The sequence below is a fragment of the Zalophus californianus genome, chromosome 16, assembly GCF_009762305.2.
Source record: "Zalophus californianus isolate mZalCal1 chromosome 16, mZalCal1.pri.v2, whole genome shotgun sequence".
Lineage (NCBI taxonomy): Eukaryota > Metazoa > Chordata > Mammalia > Carnivora > Otariidae > Zalophus > Zalophus californianus.
This window is the reverse complement of record NC_045610.1, coordinates 39338177-39358211: the sequence shown is the minus strand read 5'-3', so window position 1 is coordinate 39358211 and position 20035 is coordinate 39338177. Positions and strand designations below refer to the sequence as shown.

General features: G+C 45.3%; 1 protein-coding gene across 9 annotated transcripts in view; it reads left to right on the top strand.

Moving 5' to 3' along the window:
* Nucleotides 1-20035, top strand: part of MED24 (mediator complex subunit 24) — a 37577-nt gene that overhangs the window by 2424 nt on the left and 15118 nt on the right. For 2 of the 9 annotated variants that reach the window (XM_027624715.2, XM_027624707.2), the window contains exons 1-3: nucleotides 5735-5805; nucleotides 6218-6383; nucleotides 6472-6554. In XM_027624715.2, the coding sequence (XP_027480516.1) occupies nucleotides 6254-6383; nucleotides 6472-6554 (213 nt within the window). In that variant the 5' untranslated portion in view covers nucleotides 5735-5805; nucleotides 6218-6253. Of the gene's footprint in view, nucleotides 1-361; nucleotides 448-3005; nucleotides 3060-5734; nucleotides 5806-5828; nucleotides 5865-6174; nucleotides 6384-6471; nucleotides 6555-20035 lie in introns of those variants that run through there. The other 7 variants (XM_027624711.2, XM_027624710.2, XM_027624714.2 and 4 more) reach the window with 7 other exon arrangements.

Here is a 20035-nt window from a genome sequence, read left to right as displayed (position 1 = left end):
GGTGATCATGTTTGGCTGAAACCCAAGGGAGCAAGGCTGTGATGTGCAGTGCTTAGAGTGCATGCTCTACCTTGTATGGACATAGTCTCTTGGGATTGAGCTGCCCAAGGAGTTGAGATAGAAGCCCTATGCATGGGATACATTTATGAGATGAGCTACATTTATACTCTGCATCCATCAGGCAGAACAAGGAGGCCATGGGGAAGTCTAGCACTAATCTGGATTAGGACAGGGTGACAGAGTCCAGAGCGGGAACACAAAAGTGCTATGGTTTTGTCTCCCTTCCATTCTGGCTTCCTCCACGTTTCTCTGACGAAAGGCCCTAAGGATATTTGGTAAGGGATACTTTTTGAAATCCTAGACCCAAAGCCATAGAAAATGAGGTGCCTCCTGATCTACCTCCCCAACCCCCCACCAGGGGCAGAGTGGGGCACCTTGAACTCAAAGGTAAGAGTTTACCATTCCCATCTTTTCCTTACCTCTCTTCCGTGGCTCCCAATATGGGCTGGTAATAGACGTGGGCAAGGGCAAAGTGAAGGGCACACGGCCTCCAAAGCAGGCATCCCGCCAGATGTGGGGATCCAGCCTAGGTCTGGGCTTAGAGCCCCTGCCTGGTGTTGCATCAGCCCCCTTTCCACCCCACTCATCCTGCCTACCCCCATTTCTTGAAGCTTCTAGCTTCTCTCAGAGTCATTTCAGCCCCAGCTTCTGTCGTCTCTTTGCCAGGAAACCCCCACTCAGGCTGTTTCCTCCCATCCCCCCCACCTCTGCTTCAAGGCTGAATCCCTGAGGAGAGCAGGGGGTGGTGGGGCACAAGTAAGGATGGATAGAGACCCTCCAAGGGGATCTGCCTGATGGCCCCCTCCCTCTCAGATTTTGGTTGCCAAGGAGGCAGCAGGAACAGCCTGTTCTCTGGGCTCCCATCGGAGCAGCTATGCCTGGGCCCCGCCCTCTCTCCCTTCCTCCTTCCTTCCTTCCCAGACTGTTGCTAGGAAGCACCCCAAGATTTCTCAGGGTCCCATCCCTAGAAACCAGGGGATCCAGATATCTTTCTGAAGAGCTTCCCCAAAAGCCTGGAAGCCAAGACCCCACACAGCATCCTCCACCCCTGCCAAGAAGCCACAAGCAGTTGGGGCGGGGAGGGGGGTGCGGTGAGAGTGGAAACAGGGGACGGGCCCTCTACCAGCCTGCCCTGGAACACCTCCGTGGCCTGGGCCTCAGTAATCCCACCCCTCCCCCCTCTGGAGTTCCTGGGCTCTGGGTGATGTCAGCAAGTGATGAGGTGTCCAGCAGATACCCCTTGACTCTGCAGACACAGCCCCACTTATTGGGGAGTTCTGGAAGGACAGCAGGGGAAACCAGCTAAGAGAACCTAATCCTCAGGTGTTTCTCCCCCTTAGTGATCTTTCAATCAAGAAAAGGTAGTGGAAATGGAGAAAAGAAAGGGGGGGCAGTTTATGGGAGTTGGGGATCCGGTGGCTGGCAGAGATGAGAGACCGGGAAATTCACCAACAATTGACCTGCTAAGGGTAAAGGGTCCACTTAATGTCCACCTCCCAATCATCTTTGTCCCATCAGGTGCCCTGGGTATGGGTCACAAAGCAGAGGGCCTGGGAAGGGACTCAGGCCTGGCTGAGCCTTGCTCTTGGTAGCTGAGGGAAGAAGTGGAAAAAGAAGCTGACACCTTCTCTGGGTTGCCTTTTAGGGGTTCTTCTACTTTTATTCATTCTTTTGATACTTTTTTTTAAAGCATTTAATATGTGCCAGATATTGGACCCCCTAAATTTTCCAGCTTTTGGTTTCATACTCTTGCATAGAGCCCCCTCATCCTGCCTTTGCCAGGAGAGAGGGGAGGAGAGCTAGGAGCACGGTGTCCTTTACCATAGAGTTTGAACCTTACCGTACTGCAGCCCTCCCCCCTCCAGTGAAAGGAGATGGGACAAGCTGGTGTGGAGGCCAAGAGTATAGAGTGGTTCTCAGGGCCTGGAGGGAGGGGTGGTGCAAAGGAAATGGCAGGCGGGCTTCCTTTCCCATTATTGCCCGGGCCTCAGGATCACAGGACGTCTCTTCTGTGAGCTGGGAGTAGGCAGAGTAGGGAGGGAAGGCATCCTTCAGGGTGTTGGAGAGGAAACTTCGGGTCCAGAGAGGAAAACTCCAATGATTAGTTCAAATTCTGCTTTTCATCTTGCCGGCTGGTCTCTCTCTGGACCTCCATGGGGCAGTGGGAAGGCAGACACAGGGAACTGTGGGAGATCCAGGAACTGTCCTGAGGTGGGTCCACCTTGTAGGCTTCTCCCCCCTCCTTCTCTCCCCCAGAGAGATAGAAAGTGGGGATTTGGATGTGGGACTGGTCGGGGAAGGGAACTGGTTTGGAACCAGCTGTGTATGAGTGTGTGGGAACAAGTCTTTCTTTCTCCGTGCACCTGCTGCCAATTAACTCCCCAGAGTGGGGGGACCCAGGCAAGCTTCTAAAGAAAATATTCCAGCTAGGGGAGGCGAATGACTCAGTTTCCCTGTGGAGAGAAGGGATGCTGAAACCCTTTGTGCCTTGTACGCTTACCAAGTATTTCAATGTTTCTGGGTCTAGACTCTTGCCACTTTTCCTTACACTTCTTTCTAGCCTAGATAAGGAATGTCCCCATCCCTTTGGGTACCACAAAGCCCTATTCCCCTGTGGCCTCTTACCCAGCTCCAAGCCCCCCACTCTGGCCTACCAGCTCCCTCTCTGCCATGGCTCCAACGTTGCCACGTCACTCCACCTGGGTGGCTTCCATCTGCCTCATTTTGCCAGGCGGACCCCTCCCCCGCCAGACTGGCCAACAAGATGAAGAGGTTGGGGCTTGGAACTAAGGGAGCAGAGGTGGGAGCTCAGCCTTTATCAGCGCTGAGGGGGAAGAAATTGACAGCAAAAGAAAGTGGGGCTAAGAAGGGTTTTTGAGAGGGGCTGCGTGGAGGGAGGGTTTCCTTTCCAGAGGGGATGTTGGTATCTCTTCTCTTACCCACAGGAGGCTTTTCAGAGAGTCCCATCCTTGGGGAGAGAGGATCCAGCCAGGAAGCAGGTGGGTCCTAGGAAGCTAATGTGGTGTGGAGGGAAGAGGTGGTGTATGGAAAGGCTCTCTCTGATGTTGACAGACCAGAGAGGCAGGACAGTCAAAGTAGAGAAATTGAAGATGGCCCATGTCCAGAGCTAAGGGAGTCCTCACAGTCCCTTAGGAGTCCAGTCCTTGGGGGAACTCTGCCAAACCTAGAAAAGGAGCTGCTGGTGAGAGGTGGGGGGACAGGGAAGGCAGATGGCCTGACTACAAAAGCTGCCTCCCTGCCACTGTGAAGTGGGAAGGAGGCACCCCTCCATCCCCCAGAGATCTGCCAGGCTTCCTGCCAGAGAGGGATGGTTTAAGCTCAGAATATCATTATCCTCAGGGCCCAGATATTCTCCCAAATGTACCCAACACCCACTAACTCAGTCAGGAGCAGTCACAAAGTTGACAGCTTCTCTCTAAGAGGGGCAGTCTGGGCTCTGAGGGATGGGAAAGGAGCTATAGAATCCAGGAGTGGCTCAAGGTGGGGGGCCCTGGGCTGCTGTAACCAGAAAGGAATGAGCGGAGGGAGCAGGCAAAGGTGGAGTTGGGGCCTGGGAGAAGAAGGGAGGCCAGGTTCATGTAAGGCTTCAGAGGAGCAGAGTTTGTGGTCGTCTCAAATGTGAGTGACTGTGGGGTTTGTGGTAGCCTCAAGTGGGGCCGGGGGCAGTTTGGAAGTTAAGCGTGAGGAGTCTGGGTTCTCCCTCCTTCCTGCTTTGGAAGCTTTGGCTCCACATATTTGGCAGCTGTTTTGCAGAAATGCTATTTCCCAGTGGTGTCACTTGGGTAGGCACAAAGGGGAGCAGAATGGAGGCGGTGTGTATGGGTGCACGGGCAGGGAGAAAGGCCAGAGGCAGTAATGACCTTAGAGGATTGTGATCTGGCCCTCCTTCAGCTGCACTCTACGCCTCAGAACAGGGGTCCTTGTCTCCCTGTTGTGATTTTGCTCCCATACCCAGGATCCTGTTATTCTCTGCCCCAAGGGCCAACAAGTTTACTTCCAGAGCCTGAGCGCACTGCGCTCCCAGATTCATCCCCCTAATGACTGATTTTGCCAGTGAAAGGGTGGCCAGATAATGGTTGCTGGGGAATATGGATGGAACTTGGCCTCATGGACTGGGATATCAGACTTAGGGTATGGGATGGGGGAGCTGAAAGTAGGGGGTGGCAGAACACTGGCTGGGGCCTCCATGTTTACTCTTGTCCTAGGTTATAGATGTTAGGGACGATCTGTCCCCAGGACAGGGCAGGGATAAGGGCTGTATGTAGAGAAGGCTCAGACATTGAAGCCAGAGGTGAATAGCATTTGCTTCCCCTGAGCTTCTCACTGAAGGGGGAAAAGAGAGCTAATGTCTAAAGCCCTGAATATAATTATGCATGATTAGGTTCCGTAGGATAAGCAAGACATCATATTGTTTTTTTTGTTTTGTTTTGTTTTTAAAGATTTTATTTATTTATTTGGCAGAGAGAGACACAGCGAGAGAGGGAACACAAGCAGGGAGAGTGGGAGAGGGAGAAGCTGACTTCCCACGGAGCAGGGAGCCTGATGTGGGGCTTGATCCCAGAACCCTGGGATCATGACCTGAGCTGAAGGCAGACGCTTAACGACTGAGCCACCCAGGCGCCCCAAGACATCATATTGTTTTTAATAAACTTAAAAAAAAAAAAGAACAGTTTTAGATTTACAGGAAAAGATTTGAAGATAGTGGGGGGTCCCCACATATGCCATAGCCAATTTCTCCTTTTATTAGCCTCTTACATTAGTATGGTATTTTTTACAACTAATGAACGAATATTGATATGTCATTATTGACTAATGTCTATGCTTTATTCATATTCCTTAGTTTTCACCCAATGTTCTTCTTCAGTTCCAGGATGACATCCGGGATGCCAAGTTACATTTAATAATTATGTCTCCTTCAGCCCTCTTGGCTATGACAGTTTCTTAGACTCTCCTTAGTTTTGATAACCTTAACCTCAGTTTCCTCCCTACTTTCCTCCTTACTTCTCCCCCTATTCAAGCAGTATGCAGGGCCAGGAGATTTTGGGAGGCCTGCCAAATTTGGGGATTAAAGGGTGATGTGTGTGCAACTGATCAAGCCCCAATGTAGCCTCTGGAATACAGGTGTGGAAATAAGAACTCTGGTACACCCAGGGGTGTAGGAGCACCAAAAAACAAAACAAACAAACAAACAAAAAACCCCACAAAAACCAAAACAAAAAACACCAAAAAAACCCAAAACAAAAAACAAAACAAAACAAAAACCAAAAAGGAAAAAAGAAAAAAAAAATGTCAAGAAAGAGGAAAACGTATTGCTGAACGAACGCCATACCCCTGCTATGCCTAGTAACTAGCGTGTAATGAAAGGGTGTCAGAATATCATTTAAATGCCTGGTCGACAGTGACGTCTTTGGGCAACGCTTGCTTGCGAACGGTCTTTCGAGAGCTCTCCTCTCCCTGAGTCTCTGATGCTTCAGCTCGTACCTGTCCTTCTCTAAAGCAGAGAAACAATGCGGGCTGGCTAACTTAGTCGCTTAGCTTCACTGCTAGCCCAGTCCAAGGAACTACAATTCCCAGAAGACCGAGTCCAAGGAACTACAATTCCCAGAGGACATGTCTCTTGCTGCATTCTTATTGGCTCATGTTTGTTATTCCCAGCCAATAGAAGTTAAGCTCTTTGATAAGTGCCAAGATGGCGATACCTAGGATCTAGAGCTAGCTTGCACGGTAGGCTGAAAACTGGGGAGATGGTGGATGAAAAGGAAATAGGGAGTTATAGTTTCAAGGTTGGGAAAGGTGGAGGAAATGGAGGAAAAAACTGTGGATTTGGGGTGGTAGGGGCTGAGGGACGCAGCCAGAACTAAGGGCGTAATTAGGCAATCGAAATAGGCTTAACCCCTTGCCACCCTCCTCACTCTTTTTATTAAGCCCCTTTGACACCCTTTTCTTAGTGCTCTAGTTGATGCAGGAGGGAGGAACCCGACAGAATCCCTTCCTTATCCTTTTCCCCATTTTTTCTTTCTAATTCCTCTGCCTGCCTTAAGTCTTCCTATATCCGTTTCATTCAGCTCGGCCCTCCCCTGTTCTTTCCTTCAGAATCCCCTCTCCCCTTCTCTTAGCTCAGTTTCTTCCACCTCAGAGCTGACCGCCACCGGCCCCTTCTCAGAGTGAAATCATGAAGGTAGTGAACTTGAAGCAAGCCATTTTGCAAGCCTGGAAGGAGCGATGGAGTGACTACCAGTGGGCAATCAACATGAAGAAATTCTTTCCCAAAGGAGCCACCTGGGACATTCTCAACCTAGCAGGTCTCAAGTGAAGTAGGAAGGAAGGATGGGAGGGCTAAACCCAGAGAAACTATAACCACTCAGTCTTGCTTTGTTATTCCCCTTGCAGAAGCACTACTGGAGCAGGCCATGATTGGACCTTCCCCCAATCCTCTCATCCTGTCCTACCTGAAGTATGCCATTAGTTCCCAGGTAAACTGCCCCACCTATTCCAGAGAGTGAGGATTTGAAGGTAAAAGACTTGGAGTATAGTTGTCAGCTTACACTTTCTAGGTGAATTTGTTTGAACACAACACTTCTCTGAGCCTCAGTTTTCTTGTGAAAATAATACTTCATTGGTTGTGATGAATGTTACATTAACTTATTCTATCAGTAAATATTCGTGAATGTGTCAGATAGTGGCTTAGGCCCTGGGGATATAGCTGTGAGCAAGACCTGATCCCAGCACACAAGGAATTTAGTGGGTAAAAACAGACATGAAAATAAGCAGTCAGTCACAGGACGGGTTTAGGATGTAGCTTAAGACAGTACTAGGGGAGTATGTGAGAGAGGCACGGAATTCAGTCTGAGCAATCAGGGAAGGCTTTCTGGAGAAAGTGATGTTTAAACCAAGACCTTATTGTTAAATAGGAGTTAGCTAAGCAGATTGGTGAGAGTGTACAAAGCAGAAAGAAAAGCATATGTAAAGGCTGGGAGACAAAAATCACATGTTGTTTAGGAGCTGAAAATAATTTGTATGGCTAGAGCAGTAGTTTTGGTCTCAGGACCCTTTTATGCTCTTAAAAACTATTGAGACTCCCGCAAAGCTTTTGTTTATATGTATTACATCTATCCATATTTACCATTTTAGAAATGAAAACTGAGAAATTTAAAAAATATTTGTGAACTTATTTAAAAGTAACAAAAAGTAAAGTCTGTTAAATAAAACCTGTTACATTACATGTTAATATAAATAACATTTTAATGAAAACCATATTTTCCAAAACAGAAAAGCTAGTGAGGAAAGTGGCATTGTTCTACGTTTTTACAAATCTCTTTAATGGTTTAATAGAAGACAGCTGAATTCTCATACCTGCTTCTGCATTCAATTGTTACAGTAGGCTATTTTGGTTGAAGTGTATGAAGAAAATCTGTCCTCACACATTAGATATTTAGTTTGAAAAGGCAGAGAATGTTAATAAGCTTTTCAGATAATAACTGGATATTCATTGACACACTGAATTTTTTTTTATATGTTATTTATTTATTTATTTTTAAAGATTTTATTTATTTATTTGACAGAGACACAGCGAGAGAGGGAACACAAGCAGGGAGAGTGGGAGAGGGAGAAGCAGGCTTCCCGCGGAGCAGAGAGCCTGACGCGGGGATCAATCCCAGGATCCTGGGATCATGACCTGAGCTGAAGGCAGACGCTTAACGACTGAGCCACCCAGGCGCCCCTTTATTTATTTATTTAATTGACAGAGAGAGAGACAGCAAGAGAGGGAACACAAGCAGGGGGAGTGGGAGAGGGAGAAGCAGGCTTCCCGCCGAGCAGGGGGCCTGATGCGGGACTCGATCCCAGGACCCTGGGATCATGACCTCAGCTGAAGGCAGTCGCTTAATGGACTGAGCCACGCAGGCACCCCGACACACTGAATTCAACAGGTGATGTGAAACCACATCAATGAACTTAAAAAAAATAGTTAATTATTTTTTAAGTAAGCTTTACACGCGACATGGGGCTTGAACTCACAACCCTGAGATCAAGAGTCACACATACTCTACCGACTGAGCCAGCCAGGCTCCCTTCAATGAGCTTCTTATACTCTGTTACATGAAAATCCATTGGTCTCTGTCTTGCACTTTGAACAGATCTTTTACTCATGCATGATTTTATAATGTCATGAATTGGTCATGTGGAAAATATCTGTTACTGAGTTACACAGATATTCCAATTGTTGACACAATTATTGATATGATTCACATGTCGTGGAGCCTCTGGGACATTCCACATGCTGTTGTGGGAGAACGAGAGTAGCATCTTAGCAGTATTTAAAAAAGTTTTTATTATTTATTTATTTTTAAATATTTTATTTATTTATTTGAGACAGAGTGAGAGAGAGCACATGAGAGGGGTTAGGGTCAGGGGGAGAAGCAGACTCCCTGCCGAGCAGGGCGCCCGATGCGGGACTCAATCCAGGGACTCCAGAATCATGACCTGAGCCGAAGGCAGTCGCTTAACCAACTGAGCCACCCAGGCGCCCTTATTTATTTATTTTAAAAGATTTCATTTGTTTATTTGACAGACACACAGTGAGAGAGGGAGCACAAGCAGAGAGTGGGAGAGGGAGAAGCAGGCTTCCCGCTGAGCAGGGAGCCCGATGTGGGGCTCGATCCCAGGATCCTGGGATCATGACCTGAGCTGAAGGAAGACGTTTAATGACTGAGCCGCCCAGGTGCCCCTAAAAATAGTTTTAATCTCACAGACTCTAGGGGTTCCTGGACCATATTTTGAGAACTGCTGGGCTAGCACTTCAAGAAGGAGACTGGTTTAGAGAGACATAGGGAGGCCTGTGGGTGATAAAGGACCTGCGAGTGATGCTAAAGAGTTTGGACTTTATCTTAGGGTGATGAGTAATCATTTAAAGAGTTTTAAGTGGAGGAATGGTGTGGTAGGATTTATGTGTGTGTGTGTATAGATATTTAACATGCAATAAAATGCATAGACCTTAAGATGAATTCAGTGAGTTTTAGCAATTGTATATACCCATGTCACTAACGTTCAAAATAAGGTACAGAACATTTCCATTCTCCCAGAAAGTTCTCTTGTGCCACTTTCTAGGCGTCCTCCTACAATCACTAAATGTTTTCTGTCACTGTAGATTAGTCTTGTCTATATTCGGATTTCATAGAAATGGAATCATACATGGGGCGCCTGGGTGTCTCAGTCATTAAGAGTCTGCCTTCGGCTCAGGTCATGATCCCAGGTCCTGGGATTGAGCCCCACATCGGGCTCCCTGCTCGGCAGGAAGGCTGCTTCTCCCTCTCACACTCCCTGCTTGTGTTCCCTCTCTCGCTGTGTCTCTCTCTGTCAAATAAATAAATAAAATCTTTAAAAAAAAAAAGAAATGGAATCATATAGCAAACACTCTATACTCTGTCTTCTTTTGTTTAACATAAATGTTTTTGAGAGGTGCCTAGGTGGCGCAATCGGTTAGGCATCTGACTCTTGGTTTTGGCTCAGGTTGTGGTCTCAGGTTTGTGAGATGGAGCCCGGTGCTGGGCTCTGTGCTCAGTGTGGAGTCTCCCTGGGACTCTTCCCTCCCTCTGCTCCTCCCCCTTGTGCTCTCATTCTCTCTCTCTCAAATAAATAAATAGGTCTTTAAAAAAAAAAAGGTTTTTGAGATTTATCTCCATGGTTGTTTATGGGATCAGTTCATTCTCTTTTTTATTTTTTAAAGATTTTATTTATTTATTTGACAGAGAGAGAGAGCACAAGCAGGGGGAACAGCAGGCAGAGGGAGAGGGAGAAGCAGGCTCCTTGCTGAGCAAGGAGCCCAACGCGGGGCTTGATCCCAGGACTCCGGGATCATGATCTGAGCCAAAGGCAGACGATTAACCGACTGAGCCACCCAGGCGCCGCAGTTCATTCTCTTTAAACTGCTGAGTAGTATCCCTCAGATGGCATGTAGCTCTTGTACTTCCTTTTTCCTCTTGGCTTATGTCTGCTTTCCATGTGAGCACATATTCATCTAGCTGATTCTTTTTAACTGCTGCGTAATGTTCCATATGTACTGTAATAGAGGTTTTTAATTTTTTACTGTTATACTCATTATTTCATTGAACTTTCTTTAAAAAAAAAAAGACTTTGAGAGAGAGAGAGAGCACGAGCAGAGGGAGGGGTAGAGGGAGAAGCAGTCTCCCTGCTGAGTGGGGAGCCCGACATAGGACTCGATCCCAGGACTCTAAGATCATGGCCTGAGCCAAAGTCAGATGTTTAACCGACCGAGCGACCCAGGAGTCCCTCATTGCACATTCTTATATTTACTTGTCTGCACTTCTGGGAGTGTTTCCCTAGTATAGATACCTAGAAATGGAATTGCTAGTTTAAAGAATTCCCACATATTCAGGGCACCTGGGTGGCTCAGTCAGTTAAGCATCTGATTTGATTTTGACCCAGGTCATGATCTCAGGGTTGTGAGATCGTGCCCCGAGGAAGGCTCCATGCTGGGCGTGGAGCCTGCTTAAGATTCTCTGTCCCTCTCCCTCTGCCCCTCCCCCCTCCCTCCCTCTCTAAAAAAAATATAAAGAAAGAAAAAGAATTCCCCCATATTCAGTTGCAGTAGATCCTGCAAATTGCCCTCCGGAAAGGATGGTATTAGTTTATGCCCCCTCCATAGTGTTTGACAGTGTTTCCCAACACCTTTCCAATGCTGGATAGAATTTTTTTTTTTTTAAGATTTTATTTATTTGACAGAGAGATAGCGAGAGCAGGAACACAAGCAGGGGGAGTGGGAGAGGGAGAAGCAGGCTTCCTGCTGAGCAGGGAGCCCGATGTGGGGCTCGATCCCAGGACCCTGGGATCATGACCTGAGCTGAAGGCAGATGCTCAATGACTGAGCCACCCATGTGCCCCTGGATAGAATTTTTTTAAATTCCTTTCCAGAAGGCAAAAAATTACGTCACACTATAATTTGTATTTCCATAACTGTGATGTTGAGCCTTTTTTTATATGTTTATTGGCTCTCTGTATAACTTCTGGGAATTGCTTATGCATATCATTTGCCCATTTTTCTTTTGTTTTTTTATTGTAAAAGCTTTGTTGAGATATAAATCACATACTATACAATTTACCCACTTAAAGTATGCAGTTTACTGAATTGTAGTATTTTCAAAGTTGTGCAACCACTACCACAGTCAATTGAGAACATTTTCATCACCCCAAGAAAAATTCTTACTGATTTTTAAGTGTCTTAATATAATTGATCTTGTAATCTTTATCTGTTATTTATGTTTGAAATTTTCTATAACTTTTTTTAACTTCTTGGTTTTCTTTTTTTTCTTTTGTTTTTAAAAATGTTTTATTTATTTATTTGACAGAGAGAGAGCACACACAAGCAGGGGGAGCGGCAGAGGGAGAGGGAGAAGCAGGCTCCCTGCTAAGCAAGGAGCCTGACTCGGGGCTGGATCCCAGGACCCTGGAATCATGACCCAAGCCAAAGGCAGACATTTAAGTGACTAAGCCACGCAGGCGCCCCTGGTTTTATTTTCTTAGCACGCAGAAATTTTTAATGATTTTGTTGTCAGATTTAACCATTTTTTCCTATATGGCTTTTGTCTTGCTCAAGGGCTTCCCTGCTCCATTGATCAAAATATGTTCTTCTCCAATTTCTGCCAACACTTCGCTTTTATTTTTTGTATTTATTTTGTTTAATCCATTTAGAATTTATTTTTTCGTTTTTTATTTTTTTTATAATTCACTTTACCATTTTTTATTATGTTAATCACCATACATTACATCATTAGTTTTTGATGTACTGTTCCATGATTCATTGTTTGCGTGTAACACCCAGTGCTCCATGCAGTATGTGCCCTCTTTAATGCGCATCACCAGGCTAACCCATCCCCCCACCCCCCTGCCCTCTAGAACCCTCAGTTTGTTTCTCAAAGTCCATAGTCTCTTATGGTTTGTCTCCCCCTCCGATTTCTCCCCCTTCATTTTTCCCTTCCTGCTATCTTCTTCTTCTTCTTTTTTTTTTTTAAAACATATAATGTATTATTTATTTCAGAGGTACAGGTCTGATATTCACCAGTCTTACACAATTCACAGCACTCACCATAGCACATACCTTCCCCAATGTCTATCACCCAGCCACCCCATCCCTCCCACCCCCTACCACTCCAGCAGCCCTCAGTTTGTTTCCTGAGATTAAGAATTCCTCATATCAGGGCGCCTGGGTGGCTCAGTTGGTTAAGCGACTGCCTTCAGCTCAGGTCATGACCCTGGAGTCCCAGGATCAAGTCCCGCATCAGGCTCCCTGCTCAGCGGGGAGTCTGCTTCTTCCTCTCCCTCTGCTTGACACTCTCCCTGCTCTCCCTCTCTGTCAAATAAATAAAATCTTTAAAAAAAAAAAAATTCCTCATATCAGTGAGGTCATATGATACATGTCTTTCTCTGATTGACTTATTTTGCTCAGCATAATACCCTCCAGTTCCATCCATGTCGTTGCAAATGGCAAGATTTCATTCCTTTTTGGGGCGCCTGCGTGGCTCAATCGTTAAGCGCCTGCCTTCAGCTCAGGTCATGATCCCAGGGTGCTGGGATCAAGCCCTGTATCGGGCTCCCTGCTCGGCGGGAAGCCTGCTTCTCCCTCTCCCACTCCCCCTGCTTGTGTTCCTGTGCTCTCTCTCTCTCTCTCTGTCAAATAAATAAAATCTTAAAAAAAAGATTTCATTCCTTTTGATGGCTGCATAATATTCCATTGTGTGTGTGTGTGTGTGTGTGTGTGTGTGTGTGTGTGTACACACACACACACCACATCTTCTTTATTCATTTATCTGTCAATGGACATTTTGGCTCTTTCCATAGTTTGGCTATTGTGGACATTGCTGCTATAAACATCGGGGTGCACATACCCCTTCGGATCCCTGCATTTGTATCTTTGGGGTAAATACCCAGTAGTACAATTGCTGGGTTGTATGGTAGCTCTATTTTCAACTTTTTGAGGAACCTCCATACTGTTTTCCAGAGTGGCTGTGCCAGCTTACATTCCCACCAACAGTGTAGGAGGGTTTCCCTTTCTCCGCATCCCCGCCAACATCTGTCGTTTCCTGACTTGTTAATTTTAGCCATGCTGACTGGTATGAGGTGGTATCTCATTGAGGTTTCGATTTGGATTTCCCTGATGCCAAGTGATGTTGAGCACTTTTTCGTGTGTCTGCTGGCCATTTGGATGTCTTCTTTGGAAAAATGTCTGTTCATGTCTTTTGCCCATTTCTTGATTGGATCATTTGTTCTTTGGGTGTTGAGTTTGCTAAGTTCTTTATGGATTTTGGATACTAGCCCTTTATCTGATATGTCATTTGCAAATATCTTCTCCCATTCTGTTGGTTATCTTTTGGTTTTGTTGACTGTTTCTTTTGCTGTGCAAAAACCTTTTATCTTTTTTTTTTTTAAAGATTTTATTTATTTATTCGACAGATAGAGAGACAGCACAAGCAGGCAGAGTGGCGGGCAGAGGGAGAGGGAGAAGCAGGCTCTCCGCCGAGCAAGGAGCCGGACGTGGGGCTCGATCCCAGGACCCTGGGATCATGACCCGAGCCGAAGGCAGCCGCTTAACCGACTGAGCCACCCAGGCACCCCAAAAGCCTTTTATCTTGATGAGGTCCCAATAGTTCATTTTTGCCCTTGCTTCCCTTGCCTTTGGCGATGTTTCTAGGAAGAAGTTGCTGTGGCTGAGGTCGAAGAGGTTGCTGCCTGTGTTCTCCTTTAGGATTTTGATGGACTCCTGTCTCACATTTAGGTCTTTCAACCATTTTGAGTCTATTTTTGTGTGTGGTGTAAGGAAATGGTCCAGTTTCATTTTTCTGCATGTGGCTGTCCAATTTTCCCAACACCATTTGTTGAAGAGACTCTTTTTTTTTTTCCAATTGGACATTGTTTCCTGCTTTGTCGAAGATTAGTTGACCATAGAGTTGAGGGTTCATTTCTGGGCTCTCGATTCTGTTCCATTGATCTATGTGTCTGTTTTTGTGCCAGTACCATACTGTCTTGATGATTACAGCTTTGTAATAGAGCTTGAAGTCCAGAATCATGATGCCACCCGCTTTGCTTTTCTTTTTCAACATTCCTCTGGCTATTCGGGGACTTTTCTGGTTCCATACAAATTTTAGGATTATTTGTTCCATTTCTTTGACAAAAGTCGATGGTATTTTGATAGGGATTGCATTGAATGTGTAGATTGCTCTAGGTAGCACTGACGTCTTCACAATATTTGTTCTTCCAATCCATGAGAATGGAATGTTTCTCCATTTCTTTGTGTCTTCCTTAGTTTCTTTCATGAGCATTTTATAGTTTTCTGAGTACAGATTCTTTGCCTCTTTGGTTAGATTTATTCCTAGGTATCTTATGGTTTTGGGTGCAATTGTAAATGGGATCGACTCCTTAATTTCTCTCTCTTCTGTCTTGTTGTTGGTGTATAGGAATGCCACTGATTTCTGTGCATTGATTTTATATCCTGCCACTTTACTGGATTCCTGTGTGCGTTCTAGCAGTTTTGGGGTGGAGTCTTTTGGGTTTTCCACATAAAGTATCATATCATCTGCAAAGAGTGAGAGTTTGACTTCTTTGCTGATTCGGATGCCTTTTATTTCTTTTTGTTGTCTGATTGCATACCACCCCGAACGTGCCCGAACTCATCTGATCTCGGAAGCTAAGCAGGGTCGGGCCTGGTTAGTACTTGGATGGGAGTCCATTTAGAATTTATTGTGGTGCGTGCTTGCTTCAGCAGCACATATACTAGAATTTATTGTGGTGTGAGGAAGAGATCCAAACTTACTTATTTTTCCAAATAGATGGACTGTTGGCTCAGCTGCCTTTATTGAATAGGCCATTCATCCATATCCTAAATTCTCTTACAAAGGTCTATTTCTTGATATTTTAGTTTAGTTCATTGATATGTTTGTCTCTGCTTGCACTAGTACTTTATTGTTTTGTTACTATACTTTTATAGTATGTTTGATGTCTGGTTAGGCAAGTCTTCCCTTAGTTGTTTTATTTTTCAAAAATTTCTTGGCTGTTTTCAGGCATTATCTTTTCCAAATGTTAAAATCAACTTGTTAAATTCTTTTAAAAAGTCCAGTTGCATTTTGATGGAGATTTCCTTGACTTTGTGGATTTGGAGAATTTGTGGATTAATTTTAGAAAGATCACTGTGGTGGTAGTTTGAAGAATGAGTTGGAGGGAGGTAAGACAGAAGGCAGGGAGACCATTTAATCAGGCATATGTATATTTTTTAAATTTATTTATTTAAGTAATCTCTACCCCCATCCTGGGGCTCAAACTCATGACCCTGAGATGAAGAGTCACATGCTCTTCTGCTGAGCCAGCCTTGCACCCCAGGGTTTTTTTTTTTTTTTTTGCCAAGGATCAGATAGTAAATACTTTCTACTTTGCAGGCCATGTGGTCTCTATCACCATTATTTTGTCATTATAGTTTGAAAGCAGATATAGATAGTATATAAGTAAATGGACATGCCTGTGGTCTGATGAAACTTTATTATTTGTTTTAAAGAAGATTTTATTTATTTGAGAGATTGAAAGTAAGCAAGAGAGAGAGAGGAGCAGGGGGAGGGGCAGAAGGAGAGGAAGAAGCAGACTCCTTGCTAAGCAGGGAGCCTGCTAAGCAGGGAAGCCCAACATGGGGCTTGATCCCAGGACTGGGATCATGACCTGAGCCGAAGGGAGATGGTTAACCAACTGAGCCACCCAGGCGCTCTCCACCGCCCTCCCCGCCGACCCCGATGAAACTTTATTTACAAAAAAGGGTGATGGGTCCAATTTGGCTTTTGAGCTGTGGTTTTCCAACTCCTGATTTAGGCTATGGCAGTAATTCACGTAAGAGATGATATTAGCATAAGCATGGGAAGTGGCAGGAGAGAAGATGAATTCAAGAACAAGGAGGTGGCAAATGAGAGGGTTTGGTGATTACCAGGATGAGGGGCATGAGAGAGAGGAAGAAATCATGGCTGATGGGATCATAAGGAGACAGAGAAGTGTAGGGCCGTTGTTGGGGTGCAGCTGAGCGGCGGAGAGGACATTGATTTTGGCTTTTTTTTTAAGATTTTTTAAAATATATTTGACAGAAAGAGAGACAGCGAGAGAGGGAACACAAGCAGGGGGAGTGGGAGAGGGAGAAGCAGGCTTCCCATGGAGCAGGGAGCCTGTTGCGGGGCTCAGTCCCAGGACCCTGGGATCATGACCTGAGCCGAAGGCAGAAGCCTAACGACTGAGCCACCCAGGCGCCCCTGGCTATTTTTTTTTAAGATTTATTTATTTATTTGAGAGAGAGACAGAGCTGGCATGGTGGGGAGGGGCAGAGGGAGAGGGAGAGAGAGTTCCAAGCTGACGCTCACACCAAGTGTGAGCCTGACGCAGGGCCCGATCTCACGACCCTGAGATCATGACCTGAGCCGAAACCAAGAGTCGGACACTCAACCAACTGCACCACTCAGGTGCCCCTGGCCTTTATTTTTTTTAAAATAGTTTTTCTTTTTTTTAAAAAAATGTATTTAATATATATATATTAAATATTTAATATATTTTTTTAAAGATTTTATTTATTTATTTGAGAGAGAGAATGAGATAGAGAGAGCACGAGAGGGAAGAGGGTCAGAGGGAGAAGCAGACTCCCCGCTGAGCAGGGAGCCCGACGCGGGACTCGATCCCGGGACTCCAGGATCATGACCTGAGCCGAAGGCAGTTGCTTAACCAACTGAGCCACCCAGGCGCCCCTATTTAATATATTTTTTAATAATATATACTTTTAGGGGCATCTGGGTAGCTCAGTCATTAAGCGTCTGCCCTTGGCTCAGGTCATGATTCCAGGGTCCTGGGTTCGAGTTCTGCATCAGGCTCCCTGCTCAGCAGGAAGCCCCCTTCTCCCTCTCCCACTCCCCCTGCTTGTGTTCCCTCTCTTGCTGTGTCACTCTCTGTCAAATAAGTAAATAAAATCTTTAAAACATATATATGTATAGGGGCGCCTGGGTGGCTCAGTCGTTAAGCGTCTGCCTTCGGCTCAGGTCATGATCCCAGGGTCCTGGGATCGAGCCCCACATCGGGCTCCCTGCTCAGCGGGAAGCTTGCTTCTCCCTCTCCTACTCCCCCTGCTTGTGTTCCCTCTCTCGCTGTCTCTCTCTCTGTAAAATAAATAAATAAAATCTTTAAAATATATGTGTATATATCTTAAAGATTTATTTATTTTAGAGAGAGAGAGCTAGAGCACGAGCAGGGGGACAGGGAGAGGGAGAAGGAGAAAGAGAATCTCAAGCCGACTCCTAACTGAGCACAGAGCCCAGTGTGGGCCCGATCCCACGACCATGATATTATGACCTGAGCTGAAATCAAGAGTTGGACTCTCAACCAACTGAGCCACCCAGGCGCCCCTGATTTTGGCCTTCTTAAGTAAGGTGCCTGTGTGGGCTATCAAAGAGACAATACTTGGTAGGCAGTTGAACATACATTTCCAGAACTTGGAAGAAGAGACCTAGACTGGTACTGTTGATTTTGGAGTTGTCAACTGCAGATGGTAATTGAAGCTGTGGACATGGACGAGAGTTCTCAGAGAGGGTGGAGAGTGAGCAAAAAAAAATGACCCAAGCCAAATCCCCGAGGAACCAATCACATGTAAGGAACACATGTAGGAAAAGGATTTCTCATAAGAGTCTGAAAAGAAGTCTGTAAGAGCAGGAGAGAGAGCGTGGTTGTTAATTGGAAATGGGGGGTCTGCAGGAAGTTCTCTCAAAGAAGAATCTCGAGATGTGTAAACACTGATGGGAAGGCAAGAGGGAGAGCAAGGCTGAAGTAACAATGAGAGAAATAAATGTATATGCGGGAGCTTCAGTACTTGTAAAGTGCTATGCAAAATTAGGCATTGATTCTTCCTTGAGAGTCAAGAGGCTCTTTGGTCCAGTGCTGTGCATGTGGAGTGCACTTAGGAGTAGTTGGGGGTGTTGACTATCAAAAGCAGAGGAGAGGAGAGAGCAGCCGCAGGTCAGTCTGGGCTAGCCAGGTGTGCAGTGGGCCACATAGAGGGGCTCCCACCTCAGGGGCTGGTGGTAGCTTAGAACTCCTACGTTGATAGCTATATTAAGAGTGAAAGAGGTTAAATCCTGTTGTGAAAAACAGTAACAGTTCGCCATGTGGAAAGTATTTTTAGGTCTCAAGAGTAGCAGTGCTTTATTGATACTGTTAGCAAAAACTTGGTGGAATTCTGAATTTGGAGACCATAAATATATTAGAACATACAGCGTCCCTCAGAACATACAGAATTGGGGGGGGGGAGTTGCTCTTCTGGTAGTTTGGGGTCCGCTTCAGTGGGAACATCAGCTCCCCCTTCAGTTTGGTATCCAACAAGGTTCAGTTCTCTGCCAAGCTCTTGCTATGGGGACATCAGTTATAAATAAACAAACACTCGCCTGGAACGTTATGGTCATCCTGCCCAGGCAGGCTCCCAACTTTCTGATCACCATCAGACACCAGCTATGGGTTCACAGAACATCTTGCTGAGAGCGGCGCTAAACACTAATTGTGTATTTAAGTCCTCTGTGTGTTTTGCTCTTGTTTATTTAAGAATAGTAGTTAAAGGTGTCTGAACAGAGAGCACTCTGTTGGAGAAATTATACACAGAAGGCATTGCCATGCATGTAAAATTCACCATACTAAGGCCATTGAGGCTGATTTTGCTTTCTCCTTAAAGCTTTGGAAATCTCTATTCCTCTAGGGAAGACAGCCCACAAGGCTGGTGATTATCCTGACAGTTTCTATCATTCTGCTTTTTTATTTTGGTGTATTTTGCCACTGGTGTTGAGTATATAAATGTAACTACTTTCTAAAGTATTACTCATATTTTATCAGCATGCTGTAAATATTTTTTAAAAATATGACAACTTAGGGGCGCCTGGGTGGCTCAGTTGGTTGGGCGACTGCCTTCGGCTCGGGTCATGATCCTGGAGTCCCAGGATCGAGTCCCGCATTGGGCTCCCTGCTCGGCGGGGAATCTGCTTCTCCCTCTGACCCTCTTCCCTCTCGTGCTCTCTATCTCTCATTCTCTCTCTCTCAAATAAATAAACAAAATCTTTAAAAAAAATATGACAACTTAGAAGGCTTTCCATAGGTTTTAATTTCATTCAGGACACATTAGTTATTTCTTTTGAACTACAACTCTAATCTTATAATGGTGATGAATAGGTTTTACTAATAGAGATCTATTTTATTTATTTTTTTAAGATTTATTTATTTTTTTGACAGCGATAGAGACAGAGCAGGAACACAAGCAGGGGGAGTGGGGGAGGGAGAAGCAGGCTTCCGGTTGAGCAGGGAGCCCAATGTGGGGCTCCATCCCAGGAACTTGGGATCATGACCTGAGCCGAAGGCAGACGCTCAACGACTGAGCCACCCGGATGCCCCGAGATTTATTTTTAAAGTACAATTTTTTTCAGAATGCTAGTTCTGAGAATTCACCAATCCAAAGCAGTAAAGACTTACTAAGGACCTACTGTGTGCTAGGCGCAGGCTAGGTTCTAGAGAAACAGATATAAATTCACCACTATTTCTGTTCCCAGGGAGCTCACAGTTCAGATAGGATTTCTCTTAGTCAAATAAGCTTGGAAAGTATTGCTTACTTTGTCTCCGTTTATCTTAGAGGTTCTCATTGTATATATGTATATTATGATTTAGAGATATCCTATAGTAAAGAAAGCTCTTTATATTTATTTATTCCACAGTTTCTCAAGTTCATATCACACAGAAGCTGTGTGTGTGTGTGTGTAAAATTTCTCAACATCTTGGGGAATCTTTGGAATAACATCATGCAATAGAAATTGCTACAATAATAGAAATGCTCTATATCTGTGCTGTCTAATACAGTAGCCATAGCCACATGTAGTGGCTAGTCTGACTAAGGAACTGAATT